Raw genomic sequence first — 12,256 nt, forward strand, 5'->3', positions numbered from 1 at the left:
CAGTTAGAGACAGACAAGATTCGAATTTCTGCAAGACTAGTCCGTGATAATCTGCCATGTAAGACGTATACGTGTTAAATGAGCACGCATCCTCCGTTCCTATACATATATGCGATCCGCTTATTCGCTGAATAAACGATAAAGCTCGGACGAAAACTTCGATTTTATCTGAGCTTGATTTCGATCTGCGGGATATTCAAACAAACATAATTCTTTGATCGCGAAATATGTTTCTATCGTTCCTTTATTTCAATTTTGTATTTATAATTGCGGGAAAAAATAGGAAGCTAAAGAAAGCTAAAGATATTCGAATAATTCCTTTGAAATATGCATACAGTGAAAAATATTACAGATGCATAATTTTAAAATCGAAGAATTATTATGCATTATTATTTCTTTTTTAACAAAAAAAAGAAATCATAATAACGTGTAAAATCACCTCATACATCATAGCGATTATTATACATTTAATTTGCAATACGTTGACGTAATTATTTAGCTACAAACGATCGACAACCCGCAGTCGTTTTCACGCACAAAAGGATATTTAAACGAAGTTCTTAAAGTACGGTTTTCTTAATACTTAGCAGACGCGTTTAATGAGTAAGAACTGTGCATAAAATGTACTTCATCCTCTTTATAATGGGCTATTCATTACGATAATATGTGAAATCTCTAACTTGACGAGTAGCTAGGGGCGCAAGGGTAGCATGTACATATTACGATATACCTAGACATTGTAATATTATAATTAACTTTTATTATCATAGCTATAAAATAGCTGAATTCATGCAAAGAAGATTTACATGGTTAAAAAAATAATAAATTTCTAAAAATAAATAATATTTTAAGGTTTTACTTTTAAGCTGAGACGAGCAAAGTGATCTGTTCCTAAAATGTATTATATAAATAAAAGAGAGTATGAAAAGTGTGAAGGAAATGGCGTGAGAGTGGGAATAAAGAGATATACGATGGGGTAAAACGCAAAATTCAAAATTTTTTATTAAAGGGTGGGATGTGTATGTTATCCTTTTTGATAAAAGAGCGAAATGTTTGTACAGAAATATTCCGGTTATTAAATTTTGTTATATGAGCGAGAAAAGAAGAAGAAAGAAAGAAAGAAAGAGAGAGAGAGAGAGAGAGAGAGAGAGAGAGAGAGAAAGAGAAAAAACGAGCAGAGCGTCGAAAAAGCGGTAGTGATAAAAATAAAAACGCAAAGACGGTTTAAGAATTATGTGTATTTTCTTCGTGAAATTGAAATATTCAAATAGATCCTTACGAAAATATAAACATGAGTATTACAAAAAATGTGAATTGTATTCGTGAGTGTCATATTAAGGAAGATAGATCCACGGGCGAATGTTTTATAGCAGTTTCCAGCAGAATTGCTCGCCTTGTCCGATAATTTTGGTAAATTAAAAGTAGACCAAACAAGAGAGAACGAGTAGATATTTCATAATGGAGTAAAGAAGAAATGAACACCCCTCCCCCCCTCCTAAAAAGAGCTACGTCGAGACACGAAATAAAGTAACAAATCAATAAGAGGAAACTGCTCATGAAACATTGCCCAGCGAAACCAAAGTTCCTACTACGTTTTATAAAGTATATAACTGAACTGCAGAACTTGAATTGTAAATACGATGAATGCAAAGTTAAGCTAATAATCACGATACAATCAGCAATTTAACAATGCTAAATTACAATTCGACGATCAATTGATTCGACATTGCCGCTACCGGAAAATATCGGTTAACTATGGGAAAATCACGCAACTCGGTAATCTGCCTTCGCCCGAAGGCGGGAATCAATTGATCTCTAACGAAATAAGCACAGTCGGCAATTAAGCACATAAGTATACAATTAAACTAAGCAGCCGTAGCTTTAGCTTGAATGTTAGCACCTAGGCACATGATGTAATATTAAATTACGTATTTAAAATGGAGGACAAGAAAAATCTTAGCCGTTAAGCGAATACCTGTGTAAAATTTAGTAGGTGTCCACAAAAATAAAATAAAAACATATATTGTGGTACAAATAACAAAAAGTCGTACCTATGACTCTTCGCGATTAAGAATCATTTTATTTTCAAATGAGTAATTATTATACTGTATACATGTTTTTGTAATTTTATTTGCACATAATTATCGGTTCTTCATTTTTTAATCAAACTTTTTTTTCTTAAATCTCGTCTTCTTGACAATATTGAAGCAATTTTTCTCCTTATCTTAATAATTTCAGATACATTTAGTAGTCTCACAATTTATTTCTTATATGTACTTTGAGGACGGGATATTATAAATAATGATATTGAAAAGCATTTTTTAGAAAATGATTTTTTTAGAAACTTTTTAGAAATATGTTTTTTTGTTAGGTTTTGATTTTGGTACTTTTTGATAATATCAAAAAATAAACATTTCAACAGTTTTCTACAATTCCGTCAACTGAAAAAGACGATACTTATTGCTTCTATATTTTTATCAATTGATGTCTCTATCATTCATTAATTCTAAATCAGGCTTGTTGTTGGAAACAATTCTGTCTGCTCGAATACCTAACCACTCGATAACACCGAAACCACTCATTCCAACGCACAGTATTCCGATTAAAAGATACAACTTCGTACAAGTGCACAGATATGGGCTGTACACATATGTTATCACTGAACCAGTGGACTCCCACAAGCGGAAATTTGCGAAAGCTGCCTCTTCTTGACCAGGGAATAATATTCCACTTAATGCTGAAAATAGCAAAGTTATTAACTGTTATATATGAAAATAAATTTATGAAATGTATACATTAACAATTTAATTCATTAACAATTTCTTTAAAGATGCAAAAATAAAATTGTTTTATACTATTGGTTGGTATAATACCATCAGAGAGATGGAGATATCTGTCGATACAATTTTACGTACAACAAGTAAACTAGGAAATTCTTCGACTTAATGATTGTCGTACAATAATTTTGCAATTATTAACAGTACGCAATATATAAATATTGTATATAAATTTCTTGATTAATAGTAAACAACTGAAAATACACTTATATTAAATACTGCAGTTTACTAATTTTTCTTACCATTGACTTGTACTAGCCAGATTGAATCGCACACACCCCATAAACCCGAAAGCAGAAAGAAGATAATACCCTGTTCTGGTGTCGGTTTCCATCGTAACATGTAGACGAAAAGACTCAAGTGTAAACAAAAAGCAAAAATCATCACAGGCTTTCTTCCAGTCAACTTCATGATGGCTCCCGTAAAAAGTGCAGCTATAGCATTTGTGATACCGAAACATATCATCACATAACCAATATTATTAATTCCCCACGCACAGGAAACGAATGACTATAACAAATATAAAACATTATTGTTCCCTTATAATATAAATTCTTCTCTTATTATTAATTAAACGCAAATTTTATTCTTTAAATTTCTGCAGTCTTATATGTAGCTTACTAACTGCATTATAATCGGCAAATAAAAATGCTTGCTCAGCCCCAATAAACAATGTTATCGGCAATATTAAAAGTTGATTCTTCTCTTTTAGTAGTTTTAATGTCACGGCCAAGAGCTTGAATCCGGACGATCCTTTCACTAAGCGGGCTCTGTTTCTGTCGTATCTATAAGATGGACATAAATTCCAGCGTCAAAAAATTTTTTATACTCAGCAAATACAACTAACAGTATAATTCTGTTGGTTACAATTTTTCACTCAACAATATAACTTTAATGACGCACTATATTATACAGTTATATTGATTGGAGTGGAAAATTATAACTAACACTTATGTTACTCTTTAGTGAGAATAATATATATATATATATATATTATAAAACTCATACGAACATAATTTATTATTTAAATAAATAATATAAATATTTTATAATATTTATACTTCTGACAATGAAAACCGCGAATTATAAACGTACGTAAAGATGTACCTGGATAAAGGATCAACAGCAAATGCGATTATTAGACAAGCTAATATCATACAGCCTAAATAAATTCCAGAAATAAGATATATTCGTTCTACTGGAGGTCGTTGTAAATTTGGATTTTTATTTTCTTCTGACACCCCACAGAAATTGGCCCCGCAAATTTCGGCCACAACGCTACTGTTCAGGGTGACATTTGAGACAACCGTGTCAATTCCATATGAAAGAACTGTAAGAGAAACATTAAGGAAAAAATAAAGAAATATTATAATTACAAAACTGTTTCTGCGAAAATATGCTCGCCACTGAATTTGACGCATTAAAAAATTATAAGAGACACGAGGGTGACACAATTACAAGAATAGAAGTGCTATCAATTATTATAAGTAATTACGATAAGTCTTCTCATGAATAAGTATACTGAAATATATGTTTCATTAAAACAAAATATGGTCATTAAAATGCCCGACCAAACTCTAGTTACTGCGCAGCCTGTGTCATTGTTTCATAATCTCGTGATTCGCGAGTAGAAACTTAATTTCGTTTTCATCGGCGCTCGCGTTTTTATAGCTTAGCAGCAACGCATTCATACACGCTTCCGCAAAGATTGCGCAGACTGACGAAGTTTTTTTGCGTCACTTCATTCCGGTTCGTGATTTCATAGTCGTTTATAATTTTATTTTAAAATAAGAGGTAAACAATTGTAGCAAGGATATATTTTATCTTGAAAAGCTAAGAAAAAACTCTTAACATTAAGTTTTTCACTTCAAAAAAGTTGTTTGTTTTTCTTATATTACTATTTTAGTAGATTAATCATAGTTTTTTTCATATTCTAGCAAAGCAAATAAATTGAATTAAGTATAATATAATAAATTAAATTTATAAATTATATAAATAATAAACTAGACTATTAAAGCTATGCTAAATACTGATCACTATTATTACAAACAATGTCATAAAATATATATATATTCTTGGATGTTTTCAATCCTAATATAGTCTTCATCAATGTATACTAAATTTATAAAATAATTATGGAAGTTTTTAAATATTTACATATACCAGTGGATAATAAAATTCTTGTTTAGTTCGTTAGTATTCAGAACGGCAACTTTTATTTCACGCTATAAAGCATCCCAAAACAATTACAGATTCATTCTTACGTCATCAAAATTAACATTTACAAACGAAATGTTGTCCAAGTCGAAAACAGACATTACAGATACAAATAATATGCTAACAATTTTCTCAACACATTTGATCCTTAAAATATAAATTTGAGCATCACATATGTCCATAAATATATCTGTACGATGACCCACCTGCTGAAGATATAAGATTTCCCCATACTTGTGCCATTTGATAAAACATGAAAAAAAGACCAAAAAATCTTGTAACAAGGACGTCCACGGCTACATCTGAAACGGTCGAATAAGCTTCTGCTATCACAGTTAAATAAGTACATTTTGCGCACCAAAGCGGCCCACCGCCTAATCCGACTGACAGTCCAGAGGGAATCATAGTATAAAATTTAGGATAAAACTGCGAAGCTATAAAAGGCATGTAAGCCAATACAGAAATCGACATTGTCCATTTGCATCCTAACCAGCTGGAACAAAATTACATAAATAATATATTATTCTTGTAAATGTTTCATGCATGAATATGTATAAATGAATATGTATAAATATATATAAACATATACAAATATTCATAAACATATATAATCATTTATAAAATATATCCATATATGTTTATATATCTTTTTTTTTGTAAAATTACTTTTTAGTGTAACAGAAATAATATAATAGTAATGCGAAAATATTAAAAATAATTAAAAGGATAATTTTCACCCTATCTATTTTAGAAAAAAATCAAGTTTGATGAAATGTGAAAAAATTACTTATGTATAATTATATATAAAACTATGCGTAATTGTGTATGAGCAATTTTTTTTACATTTTTCCAAACTTATTTTCTGAAATAAATGCGAAAATTGTCCCTTTAATTATTTTTTATGTTTTTGCATTACTGTTATTATTTCTATTACACTAAAAAATAATTAATTTTATAAAAGAAAGAGAGATATATGAATATGTATGGATGTATTTCATATATGATTATACATGTTTATGAATATTTATGTATGTTTATACATATTTATATACATATTCATGCATGAAAGATTTTTATCAGGTCATCTTTTGATTAAAATCTAATCTATTTAGATTCAAAATAATTTACTTAAAAAAATATATTAAATCAATTAATTAGTTAGATCATTTAAAAAAATATATTAAAAATATGTATGTGTTCAAATAATTATAAAGATTAATATAACAAAAATAAGCATATTTTGGATAGTATACTAAAGGCTTTTCGCTTTATCTTATGTTGAGTATGAAGATGTCACACTGAATCCTCGCGCAAATATCCAGGTATATTCATTTCACTCTTGTCTAATACCCGAACCCACGGGGGTTCCATGTAACGTAATTCCGGGCCAAGGTGAAAACGACAACGCGTAATAAAGTTTAGTGCCGTGGGATTGTGTGCAGAACTCTAGCTGTCTGTTAGTTTCTCATATATAGGAAACCTATCGAACATTTCCGGCGTCTACCATAATTGACGATATACGTTTCCCACAAACACACATAAACTTTCTATTCATTCTACCGCGATAACAAGTAACAGCAATCGGATTTGACAAGAGTTCTCCATTTAGCTGAGATGCAAAATATCGTGGCAATCAGAATAGTCTTTAAATACATTATTACATCAAATAATTAATTTCGTGTAAGTCAAAAATCAATACATTGATTTTTGACTTACACGAAATTAATTATTACAAAAATATATAAGAAAAATTACTTTACCTTATAATTAAAGCGGGTAACAAAATGTTGCTGAAGAGTAGACTGCCATAAATTGCCGACAATGTGAATGTGCCTAACGATTGATCTGCGTTGACAGAGCTCTGTAAGTTCGAGGCTCCCATAAAAGCAGTAAAATTCACCATAAAAGCGCAACTAATCACTAGGATGTTCTTTATAATTCGCCATCGTTCCGATGGTTCGAAATTCGGGGTCGGCACTTTCATGAATTCTTTCGACATCTCGGTTTTGTCAATCGTGATTCACTCAATATAAAATATTGATTTTTGTCGGATGTTCAATAGCAATTTCGTCGATAAATTCACTTGTAAAGATGAACAATTCCTTCAAAAAGTAAAATTAAAATATAGAGAGAAATAGAATTATAAAATAAAAATAAAAATATAGAAATAGAGTCATAAGAAATGGCGAGTCATAAGAACTATCACTAATATTCGCCTATTCACAAAGACAAAAGATGTAATTTGTATTTGAGATTTTAACGTTCAATTTATCTTTTTAACTGCAATGTACATTTTAAATCGACTGAATTAAAAGACCTCGTTATATCAGTTGCAATTTCCATCACGGAGGATATCGGCGAATGATTATGGACTGTGAAATTAAAATTGAAACTGAATATTCACATTTATTCTCATAATGGTCACCAGCCACGCGATTTGAGTAAAGCCAATAACGATTTCAAGGTAATCAGTGAACGAGGAAATGTTCATGTTGTGGTATCGAATATATGACGAATTAACATTGTTTTATACGGACACAAATATTTCACTTCCACGCTCTTTGCTACTGATATTACATCAGCTTTGATTTGTGTAGTGCTTCATGTAGGAATTCAACAATGAAATCCGAGAGGAATTGTATAACTATTTTCTGGTGCAGCAACGAGATACACGGTTACCCCCAGCATCAATAAACAGTCTGTCCTTGGAAAGAGGTATCCTTGCTCCTTTCACGCACCTTAATCGCCTGATACAATTTCCATTCCGACCGTGCACGTCGCTTGGAATATGTAACACGCTGATCCTGTCACGAAAATAGATGCACACGATAACGCGACGCAAAACAAGTTTATCGATGAAATGTCAAGTAACATTACGCAATTTGATGGAAATCTATAATGCAGAAACAAAAGATTGTTGATTGTTGTGTGTACAACATTTACAAATAAATAAATACACACACACACACACACACACACACACACACACACACACACACACACACACACACACACACACACACACACATATATAAAAGATCTTTCGTGTATGTATATATACAATGAATACAAAAAGTATTCGCACAAGGAAATTTTTTATAAAAATAGTCTTATTTATAGAAAATAAACATTAATTAACAGTTTTATACAATGAATGTATTCTGTTCTAACATAAACAAACGAGCATGCAACTTTGCATGTATTTCTGATTTCAGAAGTTAAATTTTTCAAATATACACAAATATTTTTTAAGTACTCAAACAATACAATTTTTAATTTTTGCTTATTTTTCAGATATATTTTCTGCAATTAATACACATCTTCTTGATATATAAATTTTAAGAAATATACAATCTATTTTATTCTTTATGAATAAATTGTTAATTACTCAGCAAGAAATGATCGTCAATCAAACATCGAATCGACGTTAAATTGATATTGAAATCATTGTATCGATATCGATTCGACATCAATTCGATGATTCATTTTTCTCGCTGGATAATATTTACTTTTTAAAACTAGTTTTTAAAAAAAATATTTTCTCTGTAGGAATACTTTTTGCATTCACTATCTATATATATATATATATATAATCTATATACAGAATATTTCAACTATCACAATATTTTACTAGCATATCTCAGAGGTAAAGCAGCAAAAAATCTAATACAAAAATATCGAGGCCACAATAGTTTTTTTAATCGTTTAAAGATAACAGTAATATCGCATAGAATTTTTACGCGATGGGACTTTCGGTTTCGCGAAAACTCAGAAATGAACTAACTTCTTTTAATCTTAATAAAGTTTATTTCTATATACTTCTTGTTAATTTTTTTACAATTTACGTAATACTTGTGTAACTGATGACTAACGATCAACTGACTGATTCGTCCTCGTACCTTTCAATTTTTACATCCTCTAATTGCTAGAAGAATCATCTTTAATAGCCATTTCATTGATATTCTTTAAGATACATTTACATTGATTACAATTTTTAGCGAAAGTTTTGGCTGTGCCAAATTATGATTACATCTGCTAAGTTATTTTATTGTTATAAATCTTACTTTGCTATTTCCAGTCATTGTTTTCCTAAAGACTACGTAAATAACTTATTGATACAATTTTTATTTTTTGTTTCTGTTTGACAGATATTTCGTAATATTACACAGCACACTAACTAGTTTGTCATTTCTTACACGTGTCTGTGTAACTACAGGTCTCAACACGCGAATTTCTCGGAATGCGATATTATCGGTTTTATTGTTCAAGTATACTTCAAAAACTATTGCGGCCTCGACATTTTCATTAGGAATTTTACTCTCAAATTTTACTTTCAAAATATGCTATTAGAATATTGTGAATGAGAGACCTGTAATATGTATGTATTCCGATATGTACAAATTAATTTTATTAAATCGATTAATATATGTGCAAAAATAAATTGATTAAGTGTCTCGTATGCTATAAATTAATTGAATACAGGATTTATTCAATAGATTTCTATTTACTTTGCTTGAGATTTGAATATTGCAGTGTCCCACATGTTTCATAATTAGATACTCGATTAAATACTCGAGAATTATTTTAAGAAAACATGAGGATATCGAGAGAGAAAGAAACAAACAAGGAAATCGATATAATACTTAATTAAAATTTATAATATTTACATAACTCGTAGCTACGGAATATAAGAAGTCATTCTTTTAAACATTCACTCATGAAAAACAAGTCACGTTTAATAAACACTGATTAGATCTCGTGCTAAGTGATGCTTAATGCCGCTTGCAACAATCACCTTCAGTTGTATATCTAATTATCACGACGTTGACCCCGACTACTGCAAGTGCTATATTAATTAAGTAAATAAGCGCATATATAATCGCTATTATAACGATGGGTGGAGTATCAATTATGAATTTGCTACATCGAAGAGTAATATCGAAAATGAGGACACCCTCGCATATGCGTCCATATCTACGTCGACGTCGAGCAGTTCTATTAGCTTCTGGCACATCACTTGTCATTTTCACTCTACGACCACCATCGTGCACAACTATGTAACTCTATTTGATGGAGCTTACGGATAGCACTACGATGATGAAATATTTTACGCCTGACATAAAGCAAAAATATTAAGTGGTCAAATTGTAATCGCTCTCATGGAACTTAGCATTTTCTGTCGAAAAGTCCGTGCATAAAATTGTGATAAATATATAATTTATATATATTTTCTGTATACCGGTTTCAAATATTGCCATACTTTTTATCACAATTGAATTTGTATTACAAGCTATTCTTTTAACAGATAATTATTTTTAATATATATTAGAAATATCTCTTTCTCTCTCTCTCTCCTTTTTATATAATTTTTTTTATGTTCTTATATATAATTCTTTTTATACAATTTTTATATAATGATTTACTTATTATATATAATTTAGATATAATATAATACATAAATATAATATTTTACAAGTAGCATGCAGAAAAAATTCGTAATGTAAAATAAATAATTTTTCCTCTCATATAAAACTTTATTGATTAAGAAAACCATTTTTTAAATATTCACATATTTCGAATTAATAAATACAATACTTTTTAAATTCCATGAAGTTATCGATCTTTATATCCAATTATTATTTAATATTAGTCTTTAAATTTATCATATAAAATGTATATGGATAAGAGATAATATATAGCACTATTTAGCTTTTAATAAACTATTTACTGTAGATTTAATATACAAAAAGATATTTAATTGGAATGGCAATCCACGCATGTTTTCTTCGTATCACAGCATTTATCCTAATATCCAAGTTTACCTGTCTCGACTGAGGTTTTTCCAATTCCGAAGTCAAGGCTCGGATTTTTCTTGATTATCGATACGTACAACAACTTCGCGTACGTTTATCTAAGCACGGCGAATAAAACGGTACTGAAGATAAATCGCGAATGAGCCGAATGATCAGATGGTTAAAGCTATTCCCCACTTACACCCACTTCTAGATGGGCATAATACATAGACGACTGGGACCTTGCGCTAATAAGAAGCGTGATGTTTATCGATTCTCTGCGTTAGAAGCACGTGTCACGCCAGCGTATCTTAATCGTAAAGCCTTTAAGCTATGTAATCACCTCGATTAACTATCAACCATTATCCTCCGCGGTTTTGGTCTTATTGATCTGTGCGTGTTCTATAGCGTGAGTTATCTACAACAACTTAGATAATCTTGAAATAGTAACATTTATATTTCCTAGTAACAAACGGAAGTTCTCAACCAATAAAAGATTTCTGCTGCCCATATTATTCATGGATATCCATCAAGCATGACGCTGAAGTGGTGATTGAAACTGAACGAAGAGAAAACACCGAACAATATGATCAAACACTATAAATTGTGCGAAAGATCAAATCAAAAAGTAAAATACATTCCAGCTATAGACATGCAATTCCAGATTCTGCCATTGACATCGGGAGCATCAATCTGACCCAAATTAAATTTAATCGATGGGACATAATCCACTGCAACTGATTTGATGAAGTTGATTACGGCGATGCGCAATAGGCGACATTTTGATGGCAGATTTGACCAGCAACAGATACACTGACTGCCCAAATGGCAATCATCATGTGAGCTGGAAATCATGCACGAGGGACATACAGAAATTATAGTAATTAATTACAACAGTGCCGCTGCAGCAGACGCAAACAGAATATCAATGGATATCAATTTCATCGTACGGTATAATTTCCCATCAATTTTCGTAACAGTCTGGATTAATGTAACTATCAAATTTCTTATTGTAGATTCTTAGAAATTTTTACAAAATAAAAATCTTTCTATTCTTTCTGTTAGATAAGATATCGTAATTTGGCCAATAAAATCTTCTCACTCAAACGGAACAGAGATTTACGATAAGAAAGACTAACGAATTTCGCTCAACTGTATCTATCAATCGTTAGAATTAATCGTGGATTCGTTCTATCAAATTCAGAGAAGCTGTTTCTCACACACGATTCTGTCAAATGCCTGATATTTATCATTTGTTTTTGCTTCATCAATGAAACAATAAATAATCGCTCATTATATGAAGACGATTATATATTAATAAAAGAGAATCATGTATAGAGAATGTAACTAAAAATATAGATTAATATACTTGTTTAACAGCGATTTTATATTTATTGCTTTGGTAAATAG

General features: G+C 30.5%; 1 protein-coding gene across 3 annotated transcripts; it reads right to left on the reverse strand.

Annotated features, from left to right (window-relative positions):
- Window positions 1-2,329: 2,329 nt before the first annotated feature.
- LOC108690712 (UNC93-like protein) lies at window positions 2,330-10,969 on the reverse strand. Of its 3 annotated transcripts, none has more exons than XM_018198145.1 (8): window positions 10,877-10,969; window positions 7,793-7,858; window positions 6,815-7,156; window positions 5,261-5,547; window positions 3,945-4,167; window positions 3,463-3,622; window positions 3,080-3,347; window positions 2,330-2,737 (listed from the first exon to the last, which is right to left on the reverse strand). In XM_018198145.1, the coding sequence occupies exons 3-8, from the start codon at window positions 7,051-7,053 to the stop codon at window positions 2,478-2,480; spliced, it is 1,437 nt and encodes a 478-aa protein (XP_018053634.1). In that variant the 5' UTR covers window positions 7,054-7,156; window positions 7,793-7,858; window positions 10,877-10,969; the 3' UTR covers window positions 2,330-2,477. The 3 variants fall into 3 exon arrangements, with proteins under 3 accessions (XP_018053634.1, XP_018053633.1, XP_018053635.1); XM_018198146.1 differs by having other exon boundaries at window positions 2,332-2,737; window positions 7,459-7,858; XM_018198144.1 differs by lacking the exon at window positions 7,793-7,858.
- Window positions 10,970-12,256: the final 1,287 nt, after the last annotated feature.

The sequence above is a fragment of the Atta colombica genome, unplaced genomic scaffold, assembly GCF_001594045.1.
Source record: "Atta colombica isolate Treedump-2 unplaced genomic scaffold, Acol1.0 scaffold35, whole genome shotgun sequence".
Classification (NCBI taxonomy): Eukaryota; Metazoa; Arthropoda; class Insecta; order Hymenoptera; family Formicidae; genus Atta; species Atta colombica.

Excerpts from the sequence above, each read along its gene's own strand:
- LOC108690712 (XM_018198144.1), bottom strand. The coding sequence starts at position 7,053 with ATGTCGAAAGAATTCATGAAAGTGCCGACCCCGAATTTCGAACCATCG. Across the intron at positions 5,548-6,814 it reads TTACCCGCTTTAATTATAAG|CTGGTTAGGATGCAAATGGA; the intron begins GTAAAGTAATTT and ends ATTTTGTTCCAG. Across the intron at positions 4,168-5,260 it reads AAATCTTATATCTTCAGCAG|TTCTTTCATATGGAATTGAC; the intron begins GTGGGTCATCGT and ends TTTCTCTTACAG.